This window comes from Mercurialis annua, linkage group LG5 (assembly GCF_937616625.2).
Source record: "Mercurialis annua linkage group LG5, ddMerAnnu1.2, whole genome shotgun sequence".
In the NCBI taxonomy this organism is placed as follows: Eukaryota; Viridiplantae; Streptophyta; class Magnoliopsida; order Malpighiales; family Euphorbiaceae; genus Mercurialis; species Mercurialis annua.
Window position 1 is genome coordinate 8,404,611 of NC_065574.1, and position 22,809 is coordinate 8,427,419.

A 22,809-nucleotide genomic window follows, 5' to 3' on the forward strand; every position below is an offset into this window, starting at 1 on the left:
AAGTAATTAGATTCTAACTAATAAAAATAATGAAACATATCACATACTTAAACATAAATTAAATAAACAATACAAGAAATAGTTATTTATATAAACATCATATTAATCTATAAAAGTATCATATTATTAATTTTATATTAGCATATACAAGTATCATTTAAAAACATTTTCAATTTATTAATATCTAAAAATATATAAAATTAATTTATAAATTATAGATTTAATAATATTATTTTATAAATATCATAAAATAATTTATTCCAAATGTGATTACAAAAATATATATACAATTTGTGATCAAATTGTAAAAGTAAATAAAATATGTAAATTTATTTATCAATAACCTAAAACAATATGTTTTTATATGCCATTGACGTGACAAATAGTAACAAGTTTCGGTTTCCACGTCGACAAAATTTTATTCAATTTCTAATTGGAATATGAATATCTCAAAAAGTAGTAGTCCGAGCCAACTTTTATAATTCATGGTTAACTTACAAAAACGTATATAATTGATAAATTCATGACATTAAACCCTCGTAATTTTACACTAATAAGTAACTCTTCGGGAGGCCGCATATAAAAACATAATAGTTAAACGGCAGTGGAATTAACATAATATAATGAATTTTGTATCAAAATAAAAAATTAATAATAAGACTATAATTCAACATCTATGCTTATCTAAAGTTTGTTGATGAACTTATAAACAAAAGACCAAATAAACAAATTTTTTTTTAAGGAAGTTCTCATCATATCAAAATTTTAAAAGGATTAAGGATTTTTAAAATAAAAAAATTTCAAATGTTTAATTTGTTTATAATAGTTTTAGTAGATAAAGTGAATGATTCATATAAGAATTAAAATTACTAAAATTGACAAAGATCAATATTAATATTTTAAATAAAATAATTAATTGATTTATATTCGTGAGATTATTTTAAATTTATTTTCTACAATGATTCTAAATGACATGTTGATAACAAACAATTTCGGACTTCTTTAATTTCAGAACATGAATGTGTTTTAAGACCTTTTCACAATGTTCAAAAGGCCCAAAGTTAGAAAGGGTTAAAAGGGCCCTAAGCCTTTTGCTCATACTAGTCCTATAATTCTACACAGTCCTATAATTCTACACGAAACATGCTATCTAACGGCTTTTTGGTTAATTGCAAATTAAATCACACATTTTAGCGTGATTTATAATTATAACATAAATTTTAAAATTTGACAATGTCGGGTACCAACTTTCATTTTTTAACACATTAAAACACCATTGATTTTCCGATGTAAAATTATTGAGTTGGAAGCCGGAATTACCATGTATATTGACACACTAATTTTTTGTAATTTTCACGTAAATTGACATGTTGCAAATTAAATAGCTAACTTTAGCGTAATTTGTTCATAACATGAATTTTAAAAATTTAGCAAAATCAGGCATCAACTTTCACTTTTGTCAAATCGAAACACCATCTATTTTTTAACGTGTCAGCCTACGTGGCAATTCCAACTCATCAAATTTATATCAAAAAAGGAACTGTGTTTCAATTTGTCAAAAAATGAAAGTTAGTATTCAACATTGCTACGGTTTGTGAGTTAACAACTGAAGACAAACACTAGAACATGGAGGTGACTGATGAGAATTTTATTTGATATTCAATATACTATGCAAGTTTCTTTAGCTATAACGGACCAGGTTGATATTCTGAGGTGGAACTATGATAAATCTGGTATTTATTCGGTGAGAAGTGGTTATAGATTGGAACTAAATCCATTTAAGATTAATTAAGACTCGAGATTGTAATGGATTCCTTCAAGAACAAAAAGAGTTGGCTGCGAATGATATTGAACTGATCATTTAAGACTATAGAAAAGTTGAGTACTGATGCCAACTGGTATCAATTATGCCAACAGATTTACTAATAGAGTGGCTCGTAGTTTAGCTAGAAAAGCTTTTCTTAGTGATAATTATGATATTGGTTGGAAGAGCTCGATCCCTTCAGATGTTTTTCACCCTGTTGTGGCTAACATTTCATACCTTTAAAATTTAAATTTATCTCAATTTGACCTTAAACCTTATAAATATATGGCTTGGTAATTTGATGCCACATGGTTGTCAATTGTGATGCCATGCAGTCTAGATAGATTAAATATTCAATTTTGGAGAATTAAATAAATATCCAGCGAATTAGCTAAATTATGATAAATTCACAACGTTTTTGAAAGATTTAAATAGAGTTTCAAAAAATCTAAAAAAGTTTAATTTTATGGCACCACTAGTCCTAATAAATAACGGCTTGATAATTTGATCAATTGTTTGAAAAGATAATGATAATACTCTCATTTTACATCAACCGGTACTTTTAAATGACGTGACTATTTTTATATTAGTTATCAAATCTAAATACAGCTCGTTCTCTCTAATCGTACAAGTACAACACCAGTGATGGTTTATAACAGATGGTCTAACTTTTAACAAAATGAAAAATATGAAAATGAACAGTGGATGGAAAATATTAAAGGACCTAAAATGAAATTCTCAGTAAAGTAAAGGGGAATAAATATAAATTTTGCCCAAATTTTACTCCTGCTTATGAAAAATACAGTGGTTATATTATCACAGTGTATTGTATACAATACTGATAATTTAAAAAACTGAAAAAATAGGAAATAAACAAAATTTGGCAATAATCGAATCGCTATTGTTAACAAAATTTACTACTTTATCATAAATAAATTTAATATTATCCTTAACATCCAGTTGGGAAGGTGGACAATGAATGAGATTATTAATTAAAATTATCTTACAAGATGATGTTCTCTTTCTTTCATATATAGAGGAAAACACCAAAGTTGCTGACCATCATAAATAAACCTTCGCCTTTTGGGTACTGTTATATATTGGAGCGATAAGTGTGAAAAAACAAATCTGACATAGAGATCCATTAGATTAGGAAATATTTTAATTTTTATATTGAGCTAATGATTTGAAAATTTTAATTCTAATATTGGTAAACATTTTATTTTATTTAATTAAAAATTTAACTTTTTTTTGATAAAAACAATTAAAAAACTCAATTGAGAAAAATCAAACAAAAATATACCAAGGTTACTCTGTTACAGCCAACACCAGGGCTAACCAAAAAACACTGCTCAGTGCTTGGAAAGGGGCTTTTTATCTATAAGTTAATTTGTCTTTAAATTACTTTGATGCATTAACCACCAGAGGTTGGTCCAAGTGGTAAGCAGTTTGATATTACTTAAGTAAGGTCTCGGGTTCGAGTCTTGTAAATGCAGAAAATTTCCGCTAGTAGACTCATTCGCCATACCTGATGCGTAACGCGGATCGGATCCAGATTAATCAGAGCGAAATCCTGAAAATTGGATGGGCAGCTAATTTTTTTTTGATGCATTAGTATATCATGGGGCCCATATTTTTTATTTTATGCATAAGATTAGAGTCATGTTAGATATTTGTAAGTATGAACACATAGTTATAACATAAAGTTGAACAATATTTTGACAAGTGAACTCTCACATAAAAAACAATAAGTAGTACTTTTTATTTTTCGAAGGTGAAAAATCAATCAATACCATTTTACACAAAAAGAAGTGTGATTAAAAAAAACAATTGTATTTAATGGCAAAAACAAAAGGGAAGATATAAAAATAAAATAATTGATAACAGAAAAAGAATGAAATTCGAACGATTAAAGAAGAAAAATAACGCTTTATAAAAATAATTAAAATAATCGATGAATCGTTCATTTTACTTCTTCAATTCCGCTCATTCTACCTATTTAATTTAGCTTCTAATTATAAATCCAATAACACCCATGTGACCGATAGATCTAGATATGTTGCTCAATAATGTATTAATTTAGCTCCATACCTAATAATGAGTAGAGACAATCGAAAGTAAAGTAATGAAAACAAGAGTATGAAAATGATGTTATCTTATCTCTGATTTGAAAGGAGAAAACCAAACATAGTGGCCACCCATACAAAAGGGAGACCCGGAAAGGGAAATAAACTTCACTTTTAACCACAAACAAACAATTTATACATATTCACCCTCAATTTATCTACATAATTTTTCTTATTGCTTGTTTAAATGTATAAAAATTGCATTCATATAATTTTTTGTGTCTTAAAAATATTTTAATTGCTCTTTATTTTCAAATTGACAAAAAAATTTAAAAACTGTATTTATTTTATTACACTTGTGTATATTTATTCTCATGTAGAGAGATAAATATCCGAGCTGAAATGAATACAAAGTATGCTAAATTTAAGCTCGAATGTGTTTTATAAGCTAAAATTCGAGTTTAAAATTGAGCTTGAATGAGCTTAAGTTTTTAAGTTCGGGTTCAATCTCGAACAATATCCCAACTGTTTGAACTCGAACAATATTCAAACTACTCGAGGTGGATTTGAATAATCTGAAATTCAAATATAATAAAAAGAATTATTAAAATATTATTATATGTGAAGTTTTAAAAAAATCATTACGATATAGAATTTAACTAATTGAAATAATATAAATCTAATTTAATAAAAAGTAAATTATTATTTTATGTGTAAAGCTCATTTTAGCTCGCGAGTTTAAGAGATATCTTTATCTGATACGTGAATAGCTTGAGTTCAAAGTCAATTTGTGTACTTGAGTTTTGAGCAGGGTGTGGGGATTTTCCGATAATGAAGAAATAAATCATGGTACGGAGTACATGTCTTGTATGTATTGTGATCAGTTCACTATTAGTTGTTAATTGTATAATTGTTGTGACAAAATATCATGAACTGAGTTAATAATTAGAGAAAATTATATCTGTTTTTATATTTTATTAATTGAAAATTCATAAATAATACTAACACATTCAGCAAGAATTGTTATGTTGGCTTGGCGCTTTTTTTTTATATATAACTGTAAAAATAATCACCCATGTATTGTACCAAACAATATGATAAAATTAAATTAATGACAATTTTTCTCCGTCTTTATCAATTATTGTTCCAACAATTGACACTGTCAAAATTGATGTTATTAATTTAGTAATGAATAATTTATTTTGTGATAAATAAAAAGATTGATAACAAATAGATAGATACATATTAATAATATAGCATATTAATATAAATATTGAATTAAATAGTAATTTATACAAAATCACAAAAAAGAGCATTTGAGGAAATAATAGGGCAAAACATGATTTAAATTGCATTATTATTGTTAATAACATATCTTAGAGAAGGATAAAAAGAAAAGAAGAAGTTACATTTACAGTTAGAAGTTATTATTCTGATAGGGTAACATACTAGTACTAAGTTTAGGAAGCTGCAGCTAAAGGAGGATGATGAGGAGGAGAAATAAATAAAATTGGTGCAGATTTAGTCTCATTTTCATTCTCTTCTTCTTCAGCATCCCATAGAAATCTAGCATATGATGCTAACACATAGCTGCAAATATTTCACACTAAAACAATTAGTTATAAATTTTACTCAATTTGTTACTATATTAATTAGATAACTCACCAGTCCTCTGGTGCAGTTTTAACAGCTTGATCAAAGTAAGTTTCAGCTCTTTCAGCATCCTTTTCTTTTTGCCATATTAAATCTCCATAAACTGATAAAATATTTCCATCACTTGGATTTGCTAAAATTGCTCTTCCACAGTATTCCTCTGCCTTAGCAAAATCTCCTCTAACCTGCTCACAAATTCACAACCAAAATATTATCATAGTATTATCAACATATATTAAAAATTTCAAATAAATGTTTATGAGTTAAAATATCCTAATTTATACCTCCTTCAAGAACTTAGCGTAGTTTCCAAGTAACAGTGCATTTCCAGGATTTGCTGATATCATCTTTTTGTAATAAGCATCAGTATTTTCATTCCTGTAAAACTCTGATCCCCCATTACCATCTCCACCATCTGATCTCTTCCCTCCACCGCCACCGCAACAGCCGCCGCCACCGCCTCCACTCCCGGTTGCACCACCGATCACCAGCGTCTGCAAACCACACTCTTTCTTGTTCACAGGCGAGCCATTTTTATGTTTCTGGAGATTAGTTTCTTGCAGAGCAAGCGAAGATTGTGGATAATGAAAAGAAATCGATTTGGTTCTTTTAAGAACCTCAAATTCTGGTTCGGGTAGCCAAGAATCCAGAATTGGAGTTGAAGAACTCCTTAAGAGCATGTTTTATAATATTTTACAAACAGAGTGAGAATTGAACGAGTCTTTATATATATTGAGAAGCATGTAACATAACGTGATGATAGTGTCTGAGCCGTTGATTAATGATCTTATGGTAATAAAAGGACAAAGACACTGACAATGATGTGGTGTCTTCCTTATAGAGCCCCACGAGTGAGCCACGGGCTTGTGAGACGCGGACACGTTGACTATAGGTCACGTGAGATTGGACCCGCCATTGCTGGTTAGATTTCTTTTTCTTTGTAATAGAATAGTAAAGAATGGACGGCTGATGCAGGTTTTGTGAGTGAAACAAAGGGTGCATCACTGTCGTCTTAGCTTTGTCTCGCATCTCCACCAAACCAGTTCAGACACGTAGTTACCAAGAATCAAACAAAGGGAGATGAGTACCAAAAGCATGAGAAAATTAGAGTAAAGAAGAGTCGAGAGATTGTAATGGCAATGGTATGATAGCTCAAGATAGCAATAGTAAACTGGTAATGTTAATGTGAATGATAGGGTTAGTTAGAATAATAGTCTGTCTTTAAGTCAATTGCATAATATGAGTGAATTTTAGAGACCGCAATTATCAAATTTAAAAAATATTTGATCTAAAAATAAAAGATATTGTCACTAATAAACCTAAAAATAAAGAGTGTTTTTCTTAATTAATTAAAATTATTAGGTGTAAGTGACTTAATCCTAAGGAACAAGTTCAAGACCGCAATGACTTTTTTTTCATATACATGCTTAAAAGGTATACAAAAATCAAACTAAGCCAGATTACGGATATTGTATATACAATTTGATTTGATTTTTTTTTAAAAAAATTAACTTTTCAATCGGTTCGATATGAAAATAAGAAAGCTTCAGGTTCATTTTTAATGAACTTATTCAAAAAACTGAAGCAAATTAATTAAAATCAACCGACTGAATCGGTCAGTTTGATTAGAAATATTTAAAATTTTGTAAAATTGATTCAATTTGAACAGAGAGCACATCTACTATTGCCGTCATTTCTATAAATTAAAGTAAATTTCTAAGATTCAATAATTCCTCAAATTGCACTGGTTGGTGATTTCAAATCTCTTAAGCTGAAAAGGGACAATTTTCATCTCATCTCCCAAACTTACAAGACACTAAGGACAAAACCTACCAGAAGTGTTCAATTCAATGGCATAGTGGGAACACAGAGTTTCAGGTTTAGTACATGCTTGGACTCACTGTAACATTGATATAAACTATAAAGACTAAATAACCACCACCTCAGGGAAAAAGTTGAATGTAAACAAAACTATGATATCCATCAATATAGAAATGGCAAATAAATTGAATGTTAAACAACACTTCCTGCATATGAATGTTTCACTTCCATTGAATTATCCAGAATTTCCTAATTTAGACAAGCAAAATGAATGTGATAAATGCACTATAATGATCTATATAGAAATGGCGTATTCTTTCTTAGTATGTATGTTCTAATACCGGTCACTCTCCCTCTAAGACACTTACAATATATATACAATTTAAATGCTTACAACATCATCTTCTAAATCGAGATCCCTTGTTTGGTCTACCACTGTCTCCGTTCCTTCCGTCCCAGGCAGAGGCCCAGAAGAATAGAGACATCCATAAAAGAACAGCAGAGAAGATCTGAATGCGGTCCTGAAGTCTAGACAAAGTTGCAACAATACCTGCACCTAGATTGAAATTACAAAATCACAACAGGCAAAGCCAAGATACCAAAAACACCTGATAATGAATTATTCAAATCTTCACCGCCTTCTCGAAAGTTAACGAGAAAGATGAAGGCTAACAGAGTTGGAACTACATGTGATTCAACAAATGCACAGACAACTATTACAGATTGAGCTACGCAAAATACGCGTGCACACACACATAGACGCACAGAAACAGGATGAGAAACACAGCAGATGATAAGAATAAGCCAGTCCTCAAGCTTCAGAACCGAACTCTAATCATAACCAATGCATAAGAAATTCTAATAGCGAATTCTTTTATAGTATCAGCTTCTAATTCAACCTAAGAACTCTAGCGTCCTTAATCACTTAATTATAATTAGCTATATTCTAAACACACGATCTGCACCATGAGACACCTAACATAATTGATAAATTGCAGTTGTACTACTTTTCATGCCCTTCATGCTAATTCTATGAGTTAGAGTAGGGTAATTTTGGGAGTCGGCTCTTGGCGACCGGAACAAAAATATATACAGTATCAACATCCACCAACCTAAATCACTACAGCCAATGACTGACTGAACTTTTTCTTTTTTCTTCCGTTTTCCTGTGTATCCTCATGATTGTGAAATATAGTAATAAACTATCTTTCTTCTAGACATAAAGTGCATATTTCAAGAATTGCATCTTTCCTGTCATCCTAGTGTTGCATTAAGGGCTACCTAAATGCATAAAGCCAGTTACCGGAGTATAATATACCAATATTTCTTTTTGGTACAAAGTCCATAGATTTCCTGAACGGATCCCAACATATGAATGTTGTCTATCAACATTTCTTAAATCGATTGGGATTAGTATCTACAACAAAGAATCATTAAATCTGATTCTCTTCTAATTACAATCCACTAAAGCTTTAATCTTGACAACCCCTATCAAACTATACAACGGTTCATATATAACAAGCTTCTCGGTAGCACGGACACAGAGAAACGGAACACTTGGACACACACATTGAGAAACGGAACAATTGGGCACAGACACGGACTCCGAGAAACGAAACACTTGCAAACGAACACGGTGAAACGGTGCTAATTTAAGTAAAAAATGAAGTTTCGTGTCCGAAGACATGTTCATGGGATGAAGTATCCGTGCTAGCTAGACAAGCCCTTAAACTCTAATTAATTTGACTGATAAACTGCTATTTCACCGCAACAGACCCAAATTTTTCAAATTTGTTATCCATCCATAACTATATTTAAACCTTACAATTACTTCAAAGTGCAAACATAGAAAAACATAAAATTAAGCTGAAAAGAAACAAGACCTTAAAAACGGTACCTTCGCGATCATTCTCCTTGGGAGGAGGCGGGTCGGGTTGTGTATTGGGCGGTTGCGGAGATAATCCTGCGTGAACACGGCTTAGACGTGATCGTGGCGGTAAGACTGAGCGGTGGATATTAAAAATTGCGACGGACACAGATGGTGGATTTTTCAAGTTAGACTTAGCAAATGAGTACGCTGTGGTTGCGCCGCCGGCAATTGTCGCCGGATAAACGATGAACATTTTGGGTTTAGTTCGTTGATTTTCCAGTTCTATGGGATTATTATTGTAAGGTGTAAACCGTACACAAATTGGGCTGGGCCGAAATGGTAGAGTTTGGGGTGTTGAGGAAATTAGGCCCAACACTACCAAAGGCCTAATTAATCTGACGAGTACGGATCAGATTGTTTCATTGCAAAATCACTATATGAAATAAACGTGTCTCATACCTAGCTTTTCCTTTTTCAATTTTACGATTCTTTTTTTTCTCTAAATATTGTATGAAATCAGCTCCTCAGTTTCACCTAAAAGAAATCAATCAAACAACAATAACAACGAGATTACTGCTTCGTCGTTATCGGAATGAGCAGAGACTACCGTTTTGCCATAATCGGAATCAGCGGATCGCCGTTGATGAATGTCGTCGAGATTACTGCTTTGTCATTATCAGAACGTCGTTAATGAGTTTCTATTTTTATTTTGTTGCAATTTCTTCTTGTGTTTATCCTGATGTTGATGGTACAGCAGAGCAACCCGATGTTAATACAAGAAGATAAAGCACGAGAAACAGAACAATGACGGTGCCGTCATCTGTATAGTTAATCTCCGGTCAATTGCTCAGCGGGGAAGATGAATTTTAAGATTGTAAGGTAGGTGGGTTGTTGAGCTATAGCTTCATGCTCAAGAGAATGGACTGTTCTGTGTTGATGGTGGTTTGTGAAATTACTTTGCAGGGTATTGAGATCAAGATGAGTAAGAAGAAGTGGAGTGTAAATTTGGACATTTTGAAGGGATTAATTTGGTGTTCAGCTAGTTTTTCCGGCGAGTAAAAAATATACAAAACTGGAAAATGGAGGATGAAGTTGATTTACTGAGTACCATGGGGCCATTCTATTGTAGAGTTGGCTTAATATAAAATTAATGTATTTGAAGCTTCAACATTTTTTTTTCTGGATTCTGGAATGGGATTTGACCTTTTGATTTTGATTTTAATTATAGTGCCCAGTAGAGGACCTGGAAGCTGCTGCATTTTTTTATCTGAGTTCATGGTTCACCCTTAAATTTAAAAAAGATGTTTTGGCCTGGGACACCACCTCGAAAGTCTCATTTTAGAGCAGCAGCTAAAATGAGAGAATCTTGGAGAAATAGTACCTTAGACTATGGGCAAGAAAATAAGCAATATACCATTTATGGAAGGCGGTGAAGAAAAATAAATTAAGAATAAGAAGGTTCATCTAGTATCCTAACTAAAATGCATATTTTAGCACAAGTGAAGTGGGAACCATGTTGATTAGAACAAAAGATCAATTCACCCCTCAACTTGGTAAGAAATCTATAAAAGGTCATTTTAGAATAACAGTAAAAAAGATCAACAAATATTTTGTAATCTTATTTTCTATAATAATAAATTTTACAGCGATTTATTCCGTCGTAGTAAATTCATGGTATATAGGTAGAATACCGATGGTTAACTATTAGTAAAGTCATTTTAAAATATTAAATTTTACAAATTGAATTCTGATTTTGTACATTTAATAACATTGATGGTAAAGTGTTCATTGTTCTAGTTGTTCTGTGACTGTTAATTTGTCTAGACCGATAGTAAATTAACAGTAAATTGATAGCAAACTGTTAGTAAAGTGACTTATCTTTAAATAAATTGATAGTAAAATATTAGTAAATAGTTAGCAAAGTAACTTATCTTTTAATAAACGGATAGTAAACCATTAGTGAACAGTTAGTAAAATAACTTATCTTTTAACAAACTCATAGTAAACCGTTAGTATATTAGTAGTGAACTTTTTTAAGTAAACCGATGGTAAATTAAAAGTAAATTTATGTTTTAGTAAACCGATATTGAACTAATAGTAAATTTATCCTTTAGTAAAATATAAGTAAACCGATAGTAAATTAATAGTAAATTTTTTAGTAACTTCATAGTAAATATTTTGTAATTTTACTCTACAATATATTTTATAACTGTTTATTCCGTAGAAGTAAACTCATGGTAAACACATGGTAAACTTGTGTTAAACTAAATTTGAAAGATTAAAATTTATAAATCAGAATTTAATTTCGTACTTACTAATATTAATGGTAAACCGATAGTAAAACCAATAATAAATTATCCATTCAATTTTGTATTTTGTAATAGTAATTTATTTTAATCAGAAATTAATTATTTTATGATAGTAGACCAATAGTTAATATCTATTAGTTAACTCATAGTAGACCATAAGTCTACTATGAGTTAACTACTCGTTTAGTCAACCAAAAGATAAACTATTTTTGTATATATTTATAATATTGATAGTAAATCAATAGTATATTTATCTTTTAATAAATTGATAGTAAAAATTGTATCTTTTTACTAAAATATTATTTTCATCTTCTAAGATAAATATCCAGAAAAGTCGCAATCGTAAAGGACAAACAAATATAGTAAATTGATAGTAGACCAATAGTTAACTACCTACTAGTTAACTGATAGTAAATCATTAGTAAATTGATAATAGACCAATAGTTAGCTACCTATTAGTTAACTGATAGTAGATCGTAAGTTAACTACTCGTTTAGTAAACCAAAAGATAAACTAATTTTATATATATTTATAATACTGATAGTAAATCAGTAGTAAACTTATCTTTTAATAAATTGATAGTAAAAATTGTATCTTTTTATCAAAATATTATTTCTATCTTGTAAGAAAAATAGCCAGCAAAGTCGCAATCGTAAATGACAAACAAATATAGTAATTGATGAAAAAACCTATTTGAAGAAAAAATCAAACACTTCACTAAATATAAATTTTTACTATAAATTTACTAACAGTCAACTACTGGTTTGCTTAAAAAAACCAGTTTTGCTTAATGTATAAACAAAAAAGTATAAATTAATTTTGTACATATTTATAATACTAATAGTAAATCGATCATAGACTTATCTTTCGATAAACCGAAAATAAAACTAATTCTGTACCTATTAATAATAATGATAGGAACCAAAAGTAAAACTAATTTTACACATGTTTATAACACTGATAGTGAACCGAAAGTAAAAACTAATTTTATACATGTTTATAATAGTGATAGTAAATCGATAGAAAAAAACCTATTTACTATAATTGAAAGCATTCAAATACACTAATCATTGATCAAGAAATTTTTTAGTACAGATGTTGGAGCTATAACTTTTGGATAGTCTACAAATCATTAAATTACAATTTTAATTTGATCATTGAAAGTGCAGATTGGCCGCACTTAGCTCCTTTCAGCAATTATGGCCTAATTACCTTCGCAGTCATCATTCTAAAATTAAGCATCAGTTGAGCAGTGAAAGTAACTTGCTAGCAACCTTGAAGTCACTTGAGCACCGATCCCATTCCTAACAAGACTAATATTTGCCATAATCTCTGAGAGTGAAATGTTTTCTTGGATGAAATAACATAATTGAAAGAAAACTTGAAGGAAGATTACCTTAGTGCATATGATGGTCGCCTCTAGTTGCTACTTGTCTGTACCTCATCAAATGGATGAGAATCCCATTAAGATTAACATGAATGAAGCGTGTCCTAAGCTAAATCTGTCAAAGAAAACCAATGACAAACACATAATAACTTGTGATAAATAAAATAAAAGCCACAGAGACCATTTATCAAACACTGTATATGCAATAATGATGATAATATTAAAGTACATAGATTAGATGGTAAGTACTCATTTTTTCTGCAAAATTATAAAATTGAAAAGTTAAAATAAGAAAGTTTCATACTAACAAAATAAAACACAACTTAATTTTTGCATCTTGTCAGAAATTTAATAAAACAAAACACAACCCAATGTTCTAATTTAATAAACAGAAACTCAATTTCAGTTCCTCATAATTAATTAGATATGAAATATTCTTATAGACCACAATACAAAAAAGAGTTACCAGTCACACTAAGCGATTAATGCAACAAGAGCTACAATTGGATCATTCCTTTTAGATTTTGCATCGCCGACTTTACCTCTGAATGTTGTGAAGCCAGATTCATGAACATCATCGTAGCTCTATCCAACAATTGAAACAAGCTAAATAGACTAAGTAGTAGCAGATGTTACTTACCAGAATCGAAGAAATCGTATTTTGGAAAACAAGAAGTTTATTTTGCAAAGAAACTTGAGTCAAATAGTAAAATTATTATTCTTTCAGTCAATAGGTAGGAGCGAGAATATTTTGCTTAATAGAAGGTATTTGTCTAAAAATCTCTTGGGGTGTTTGGTTTGACTTAAAAAGAGTTAATTAGACAAAATACTTACAACTTCTCAACTTAATTAGACAATTACGTTCATATCTTTCTGTTTTGAAAAATACAATTTGTTCTTTTCTTTTTTAATTTGTATACTTTTAATTTTACACAAATATCAAATACTCTTCTAATCTTTTCATAACCTAATTTCTTCAAATAAAAGTCATGGCAGCCAAGAGTAAATAGAGAGGAAGTAACTGTTGAACCACGTGAGACGACCGTCGGCAGTGAGACCGGCAATAGCAACGCCGATGTAGTCATCGACTTTGAAGATCTTCTTTTGGTGAGACGAGAGCTTAGAATTAGCCATATTAACGCACGCGAGAACCACGTGAGTCTTAGATCAGAGTCCAATTGCCGCTGAGCCTTACTTTACGGCCTCCATGGCATACTCTACCTGGAATAGCCGTCCGACGGGACTCCGATTTGGTTTCCGGTTGGGGTTGTTTATTCTTTGTTTTGGCTGGATTCTTGAGTTTTGTTGGGTTCATTGTGGAGGTTTGTGGTATATTGTCGTGATTGTATAGATAGAATCAATGTTCAGCCTGCACTCTAGGTGTTTGAAGAAATGCTTATGAGAATTGTAATGTTTTTGGGATGTTGGATAACTAATGGTTACTACTGGGTAAACCGTTGGGTAACTTAGTAATAAATTTTATTTTCAATATATTATAAATAAAATCGTTAGTTAACTGGTTGTCGTCGCCGGAGGTAGCGAACCTGTTGTGATGAAATTTATTTTGTTGCTATTTAACCAATCGTTAGTTAATTGGTTTTTCTTTTGTGAACAACGGTGGTGATGTGGTGGTAGTTCGATTTTTGGTGTTGCACTGCCTGCACTCTAAGTGTTTGAAAAAATGCTTATGAAAATTGTTATGTTTTTGGGTGTTGGATAACCAATGGTTAACATTAGGTAAACCGTTGGGTAACTTGTAATAAACGTTATTTTAAATATATTATTAATAAAAATGTTAGTTAATTGTTGTTGAATTTTAATTTGTTGCTATTTAACCAATAGTGTATTAAAGGTACACCAATGACCTTATTTTTAGTACACTGTTAGTTAACAAATGGTTAATCAATAATTTTAGATTTAAAAAGAGACGATTTAGGTTTTATTTGACGGTTGCTCTTGCGGTGATGAAGACGGAGGGTTTTGTAATAGAATTTTCAACTAGTTTAATAGAAATTGAGGTTTGAATTTATAATAGTTTTGTTTGTTGGTTAACCAACAGTGTTAGTATACCGCCGCGTAACCAACATTGTATTTCTGAGATTAAAAAAAATATTTTTGAGAATAAAAAAAATTATTTTTGAAAAAGAAAGTACAAATTGTATTTTCAAAAAATAATTTTGAGGTAGTATTCTTGAGAATATTTTATCTTTTCTTGGTATTTATTTAAAGAGGGCACTTAAAAAAGCTCGAGAATGAGATGGGAAGGGCTAATTCCCATACAATCTGTTTGTTTTAAAAAAGGAAAATTTACAAATCCATAAATATTTGTCAAAAATACCTCAAAAACTGAAAATTTATAAACGTAACTAAAAATTTAAATATTTATTTTTTTACTCCGCAGTTTATTTTTTTACATAGCAGTTTCAAACAGTTTCAAAAAACACAATTCGAAACTGTTTTATAAAAGGCCTAATGTCATAAAAAAACCCCCGATCTTTTAGCCCCTTTTCAATCCTACCATGTACGGTGGGAACTTGTCAATTTTACCCTATTTAGCATTTTTGTGTTTCAATTGTACCCTGAAATATTAAGTTAACGTCTTTTTTATTTAGAAAAAATTTAAAAACATTATCCGTGTCTAGCATATATTAATTGTAAGTTTTTAAAATTTATTTAAATCTAGTTAAATTAATTAAGAATTTAAATTAGTGTTAATTTGATTATGATTTTTCGTTAGTTTTTAGAAATAAAGGATTTATTTTTTACTTTTTTGAATAAAAAAGAACTTAATTTCATTTTTAGACTTAGTTAATTGAATGATTTTATTATTTAAGTATAAATTAACAAAAAATAAAAAAAATTGGGATATAATTGAAAACGAAAAATTCAAAAGTGGGTAAAATTGATAACTTTTCAACGTCGGGGTGGAATTTAAAAAAAGTTTAAAGATGAGAGGTTTTTGAGTGATTAGGCCTTTATAAAACGCTACAAATACAGTTTCTAATAGAGTTTTAAAGACAGTTTGTAAATTGGATTTCAAACAGTTTATAACGGTTACTTAAAAAATAATTTGAAATTGTTTTATAAAACGTTTCAGATATAGTTTCTAATAGAGTTTCAAACGATTTCAAAAAATAAAATAAAATTGAAACTGTTTTATAAACCGTTTCAAGGACGGTTTCAAATTGAGTTTCAAACAGTTTATAACGGTTTCTTAAAAAATAATTTGAAACCGTTTTAAAAAATTGTTTCAATTACAGTTTCAAAAGGTTTCAAGAAGTTTCTAAAATTGATATTTTTAAAACCGTTTATAATAAAATTTCAAATAGTTTAAAAAAAACGGAGTATTTTTACAAAAAAATTCAGAGTAAAAAAATATTTCAGAGTAAAAAAATAATTTTTCAAAAAACAGAGTATCTTTGCAAATATTTTTAAAAAAGGAGTATTTTGTGCAAATTCCTCTTTAACAATAAAGTCCAGAAATGAGAATTCTAAGACCCACGGAATGGGAATTGCCCATTTCCTATCAAACCCTGGTCACTCATTCCCATTCCTGATCTAAATTTTGTTTTTTAAAAAAATGATCCCGCTTCCATTCCATTGTCTGCAATGACTCTTCACTGATACACTATTCTCACAACTCTGCCACTAACATCGTTGCTCTAGTACTGTCGGTGATCCACCACCATCACTACTCCAGCACCACCGTCGCTCCTCCACCACTGCCACTGCTCCACTACCACTGCAGCTCGTGTCCTGCTGTTGCTTCACTCCCGCCGCCACTGCTCTTTCTCAGGTATGCAGTTGTTATTCTTTCACTCTGATAATCATCAAGCTTTAGCATTTAAATCAGAACTTCATATTGTACACTATTGTTTGATTCAATATAATTAGTCTGTGCATATTCCAGTGGTAGAAACAAGTATTTGCTCATAATCTGTGCACATTAAAGTACACACTTGAATTCAGATTGTTTTACCCTAAAAGCAAATAATCAGCTCATAATTTGTGCATACTCAGTGGTAGAGACAAGTATTTGCTAGAAAATATGCATGTAATATAATAATTATAATATATAATGTGGTTGAGGTTGAGGGCTTTAATGATGTTCAAATAATATTGCAGATGAAGTTTAACTAGTATCTGTGTTTATGTTTATTTTAAGGATAAATCTGATAGTTGAAGTTCATTTTGAGTGTATGATTGCAGTCTTATTGATTTTAGTAGTCATTTTAAATGTATAGTATGTGGTTTAATGATTTTGATACAAATTTGAATTCACATTAATTATTAATTTTTACTGATATTAATTTTTGTTATTTATAAAAATGCCTCATTTAGGACTCTCATTAAAAAGAAAGCAGAATTCCCGACGACTTCACTTCATGATAATCATTATAATTGTAGTTTTTACCATGTACGTGAGTTGGTATATGATGGGTGAAACTATTCTTAGCAGACGTTAATTAAGAGATAAGAAAAAGATAGAAAGAGACATCAATTTGCGGATATATTAAGCTAATAAAAGACTGCCCCCTATGATTACATAATAATAGGGGGCGAGATACGTATTCCACCCCTATAAAAAAATTTGGTTTTTAAATGATAATTCATAGATGTTTTCCATACAGCCGCCCTTATAAAACCGCCCTCATTGCTCTATAATATACACGCCTATATATATATATATATATATATATATATATATATATATATATAAGTGTTAAAATATGGTCAACAGTCAACGAAAGTCAGTTGTTGTCTGGTCAAACAGTCAACAATTAAATGGTCAATTGTTGACCAACATCGGCCGGCCGACATTCCAATTAAATTTTGGTCACTGGACTTTCTGTTGACCGGCCTCTAGTAGCCATCGCCTGACTACCACTGCTGCCTTCAAAAACCAACTAATAATCACCACCCTTTCAGTTTTAATAAATTTATAAATAAAAAACAAATGTTGAAAAATAATTAAATAGTATAGTTAAAAGTGTAATTTTATAAGTTTAAAGTATAAATAAATTTTTAAAATATGTGAAAAGTATTACTTTAAAAAAAATGATTGTCATAAATAAAATTATTTACGCCTAATGTTTTTAAGAGTTTATGAAATTATTTTAAATTCAAATCAATTTAAAATAGTTTGTAATTATTGATTAGACCCTTAAACATTTATATCTATTTTAAAAAAAATACGCTTAAAATAACCTTCCCCAAAATAAACTTTAAAACAATTAAAGATTAATTATACTTAATGTGTTTCATTAGGTAAAAAGTATAAAACTTAGTATGTTTATGTTTGAGGTTGAGTTTAAATTTAAATTTATATGATTCCAAATTAAAAAAAATCAAAAATTATTTTATCCTTTAATTTTTAAATCAAAAAGAACCAAAATTTATTAATCTAATTGATTTCTTAAAGAAAAGTCGAATACAATATTGATTTTTTTAATTATATAAAAGAGCATGTATACATTTGTGTGTGCATGTCAGCATTTAATAAATAATAATTATTATTTTTTAAAATATTATTCAAATTATTTTATGATTTAGGATCTTTTTATGCCTCGCCGTTAAATTAAATTTTGTTTTAAACAATAAAACTTTTCAACTAATGGAAGAAAATAGTAGAGAATTTTGATTAATCGCCAAAGGGAATTATTAAAAGATAAAAATTATGGGAGAAATAGTAATATAGATTATGTGAGGAGGTTTCTAATAATTATTCCTTATCTTTATTGCATCTTAATTAATTAAATTGGAGTCCGATATTGCCCCTCTCCTGAATCCACGAAAAAAAAAATACATACTTCTGCTTAAGCAAACATATGTAGCATAAACAAGCTGATAACACTGAAAAATAAAAGCAAAAACAAAAAATTCCAGCAAATTCACCAAAATAATGCATAGAAATTTAGTAATTGAAAATGCATAGAAACAGGAAAAACATTGTTCAAAGCTCAGGCTTTAACCGAGCAAAAATATACTCCACTGTTTTGGTGAGTTATTATCATCTATATATAGTAAAAAAAAAGGCTAAATCACTCAAAAAACTCTCACCTTTAATTTTTTTTTTTCAATTCCACCCGACGTTGAAAATTTGTCAATTTTACCCACTTTTAAATTTTCCGTTTTCAATTGTACCCCAATTTTTTAATTTTTGTTAATTTTTTAACTTAAATGATGAAATCATTCAATTAACTAAGTTTAAACATGAAATTTAATTCTTTTTTATTCAAAAAAGTATAAATAAGTCCTTTATTTTTAAAAACTAACTAAAACCCATAATCATATTAACACTAACTTAAATTCTTAATTAATTTAACTAAATTTAAATAAATTTTAAAAACGTACAATTAATATATGCTAGACATGGAGAATGTTTTAAACAAATTTTCAAATGAAAAAGACGTTAATTTAATTTTTCAGGGTACAATTGAAACACAAAAATGCAAAATAGGGTAAAATTGACAAATTTTCAACGTCAGGGTATGATTGAAAAGGGGCTAAAAGGTCGGGGTTTTTAAGACATTAGACCTAAAAAAAATGCCCGCATTTATGAACAATATGTCCTACCCCTTTTTTTCATTCAAAACATCAACAGGGAGAAGTCTTTTCACATTACTCATGCATGCATGTGCAATGCATATATGATATATCTTTCTCTACCAGCTTTATACATGTCTAATTTACTATTATTAATAATTTATTAATAATAACAATCGAAAATATCCTTTAGTTCCTTCACGAGAATGGTAGCGGAGTGAAACGATTATTGAGAAAAAACAATTTTGAAAGAGGTTATTGAGAAGTTCGAAAATAATCGGTAACTAAATTGAGCTCGATTCTTTAGTTCCTTCACGAGGTCCGAACTCACAATGATAATTTAATGACTCCTTATTTACATAAATCCCGCACGTGATGTACAAAACATATATGTCGAAAGGGGATAGTACTTGACCTAATTTAAGAGAATTTAAGATCTAATCGATCAAAATGTTGGACGTGAGTTATTTGACCAAGTAGGGCATGGTTGCCCCTTATAGCATTATAAATCAATTTTCACAGAAAATAGGCAGTGTAAGGTAATAAAAAAGAAATATTAAATTTAAAATAATCAGAAGGTTCAGCTAGCAATAACCTAGCTAAAATGCATATTTTTACATTAATATTTAAACATACAAAAATGAGGCTCCACTACACAAATTTCATCAAGGTTGAAAAAGCTTATCTCCGCATCTGCATTTCCATGAAAGAAGATAATATCCATCACCATCATCATCCTCACCACCACCACCACCACCACCACCACCGTGATGAGACAATGCTTTCAACTTCTTCTGATGAGAAGGAACTACCAAAGTAGCCATGCAAGGTCTGCAACTCAAGCACTTGTGTACACAGCCCGGTGGCCGTGAACCTAACACCATTTTCTTCTGCTGCAAACCCTCGCTTTTTCTTGAAAATGGCACCCTCTCAGCATCTACTTCAAGAACAAACAACACACAGAAAATGAAAATCATTGCAAGTTTTTTCAGTTTAAACCAAAGTGGGTAAGTTTTTGATGAGGGAGCCATCAAATCAATAGTGAAACTTCTGAAACAAATTCAAGAAAGTGATGTATTTAGAGGAGAAGAACAGGAAAATTTTATTTTATTTTCTTGAAGAAGAGAGAGTGAAAATGGGTTGGTAAAAAATGGAACAGGTGAAATGAATGTATATATAGAGGTACAGTGAGGAAGATTGTTGCAGATAGAAGGGACATGTCTGTGGCGCTAATGGCTTGTTCACCAATTAAACCAATTTAAAGGTTTGAGACGGTTTGTAGAATTGAGAACAGCCAATTTTTTTTATTTTCTTTGTCGTTTTTGGATACTGTGGCACTGACTTTTAGTAGTTTTTTGAAGTGAATGAATTCTGAAGTGACTCGTGGATCATCTCCGTTAGGTGACTTGACTGTGTCACTTTTTTAAAAAACTCTTACAAGTCATAAAAATAATCCAACAGAACTGGCCGGTTGAACCGAAAACCAGCTAGCTGTCCAGTCCAATTCACTTTTAAAATAAAAAATTCGATCCAGCCGGGTTGAACCAGGTTTCTTAAATTAAATACATAGCCTATCTATATATTTTAAGCAAACAACAAAAAGAACTTGAAAATAAGAAAAAGATTATTTAATTAGGTATTGTTACATAATGAGAATATACAGTGATTTGTTTAGCTATTGTGCAGTGAAAATAGTAAAAGGAGTGGGATCTAAATCAATAGAAGACACAGTGTTTTCACTAGTGAAATAATAAAATTCACCCTGACATTTTTAAGCTGCTTTCAGTAACACTTTGGCAGTCCAAAACCCATCATGTGGGGTGAAGAAACAGAAGTTGAATTTCTTGTCAATTTTAGACAGAGATTAACAAAGATGACAGTAACTATTTATTTCTTTTCCTGAAAGGGTATGGAAAGCCCTATTCTGTTACCACTATATATATGTCAGTTTGCATACCTCAAAATAGGGAGCCAACAGTTTCAAAATATATATCTTAACCTTTTTGTTTCTCTCATCATGGGAATTCTGTCTTTCCCACCAAATTACCCATTTCATATATTGTTTCTACATTTTTAATTAGTGTAAATGTAATTTTGGAATATTGATCTTGCATGAATGAAGCTAATTAAGAAACAATAATGGTTACCTATAAATCTTGCAAATTTTGAGAAAATTGTATTTGATTTTTTAACACCTCATTGGATAGGTGCATAGAAAATTCATGGATCAGGTTTAGGCCTAGTTTATAGGCTTAATGGTGCACAAAAGAAGCAAATTTAAGCTAAAAACGAAGTGAAACGACAAATGACGCAAATATATATTGTACTGAGGTAAAAGATTGACAGAATTAAATTAATTGAAAAATTTAATATAATTACAACGGAATTATCAAATTGGGATTTTGCAAACTTTTAAAAACTTTTGATAATGTATATATAAATTTATATATATATATATATATATATATATATATAGAGAGAGAGAGAGAGAGAGAGAGAGAGAGACTTTTTAGATTTTGGTATGAAATTGTCTATAATTACATATAATTATAACGATATTGGTTTTAATGATATTTTCAAAACATCGATAAAATACATAAATACTCGATGTGGAAACCAAATTGGATTTCTGACGGTGATTTTTTAAAGTTTTCTGGGAAGAATAGTGTGTACCACTCTAAGAGCATAAGTAAGAGATAGGATGTATTATCGTCTTCTAACGGTCGTTATTAGTTGTTTTTAATTGAGCTTTCATGTCTTTTCCGGTATTATTTTTCTCATTCAATTGTCAAATTTTACTCTATTTTATGTACTAAATCTACCTTAATTGTCCGTTATTAGTTGTTCTAAAATGAATTTTCATGACTTTTCCGGTATTATTTTTCTCATTCAATTGTCAAATTTTACTTTCTTTTCTGTACTAAATCTACCTTAATGCATGATATGGTACGTCCATCCAGTCCAAAAAGAAATTAAGATAGCCGAGTGGTTGAAAAATTAAATCATCCAAGCAATGCAATTCAAAAATGAATTTTAAAGAATCTTAATTATATGTATGTGGGATGGAAAATTTCATCTTCTATTCTTGGGGGTCAAATTCTTTTGCACTTTCAAGTGGCGAGCTTGTATTGGAAGCCATGCAAACAAACTTTTGTCATTGAAAAACCCGAATCAAAAATTACTTTTCTTTCTTCCAAATTCAACTTATATACTATGTCCCAAGAAAACGTTTTCAACCTAGCTTCTTCTGTTTCCAATGAAACTTTGTCTTGTTATCTTTTGACTAATTTCAAGAAAACGAAGTTTGACAAACTTATGTAAAATGCGTATAAAACTACTTTAATATTATAAAA

The 22,809-nt window shown here is 29.9% G+C and overlaps 3 protein-coding genes and 1 long non-coding RNA gene across 4 annotated transcripts; all 4 read right to left on the reverse strand.

Annotated features, from left to right (window-relative positions):
* Positions 1-5,198: 5,198 nt before the first annotated feature.
* Positions 5,199-6,229, reverse strand: LOC126683260 (uncharacterized). Its single transcript, XM_050379109.2, has 3 exons — positions 5,808-6,229; positions 5,536-5,708; positions 5,199-5,460 (listed from the first exon to the last, which is right to left on the reverse strand). The coding sequence occupies exons 1-3, from the start codon at positions 6,201-6,203 to the stop codon at positions 5,331-5,333; spliced, it is 699 nt and encodes a 232-aa protein (XP_050235066.1). The 5' UTR covers positions 6,204-6,229; the 3' UTR covers positions 5,199-5,330.
* A 1,322-nt stretch (positions 6,230-7,551) lies between these two features.
* Positions 7,552-9,505, reverse strand: LOC126683261 (uncharacterized). Its single transcript, XM_050379110.2, has 2 exons — positions 9,242-9,505; positions 7,552-7,900 (listed from the first exon to the last, which is right to left on the reverse strand). Exons 1-2 carry the CDS (start codon positions 9,465-9,467, stop codon positions 7,743-7,745), a joined length of 384 nt encoding a protein of 127 aa, XP_050235067.1. The 5' UTR covers positions 9,468-9,505; the 3' UTR covers positions 7,552-7,742.
* A 3,068-nt stretch (positions 9,506-12,573) lies between these two features.
* On the reverse strand, positions 12,574-13,544 carry LOC126682592 (uncharacterized). The gene is made up of 3 exons (XR_007641471.1): positions 13,377-13,544; positions 12,920-13,025; positions 12,574-12,827 (listed from the first exon to the last, which is right to left on the reverse strand). It is a non-coding gene; the product is annotated as an uncharacterized LOC126682592 (long non-coding RNA).
* A 6,402-nt stretch (positions 13,545-19,946) lies between these two features.
* Positions 19,947-20,748, reverse strand: LOC126683186 (EPIDERMAL PATTERNING FACTOR-like protein 2). Its single transcript, XM_050379026.2, has one exon. The coding sequence runs from the start codon at positions 20,485-20,487 to the stop codon at positions 20,122-20,124; it is 366 nt and encodes a 121-aa protein (XP_050234983.1). The 5' UTR covers positions 20,488-20,748; the 3' UTR covers positions 19,947-20,121.
* Between the last annotated feature and the right edge of the window lie 2,061 nt (positions 20,749-22,809).

Coding starts and splice junctions, on each gene's coding strand:
- LOC126683261 (XM_050379110.2), bottom strand. CDS start 9,467: ATGTTCATCGTTTATCCGGCGACAATTGCCGGCGGCGCAACCACAGCG. Junction 7,901..9,241: donor CAAGGAGAATGATCGCGAAG/GTACCGTTTTTA, acceptor ATTTCAATCTAG/GTGCAGGTATTGTTGCAACT.
- LOC126683186 (XM_050379026.2), bottom strand. CDS start 20,487: ATGGCTCCCTCATCAAAAACTTACCCACTTTGGTTTAAACTGAAAAAA.
- LOC126683260 (XM_050379109.2), bottom strand. CDS start 6,203: ATGCTCTTAAGGAGTTCTTCAACTCCAATTCTGGATTCTTGGCTACCC. Junction 5,709..5,807: donor ACGCTAAGTTCTTGAAGGAG/GTATAAATTAGG, acceptor ATTTGTGAGCAG/GTTAGAGGAGATTTTGCTAA. Junction 5,461..5,535: donor AAAACTGCACCAGAGGACTG/GTGAGTTATCTA, acceptor AAATATTTGCAG/CTATGTGTTAGCATCATATG.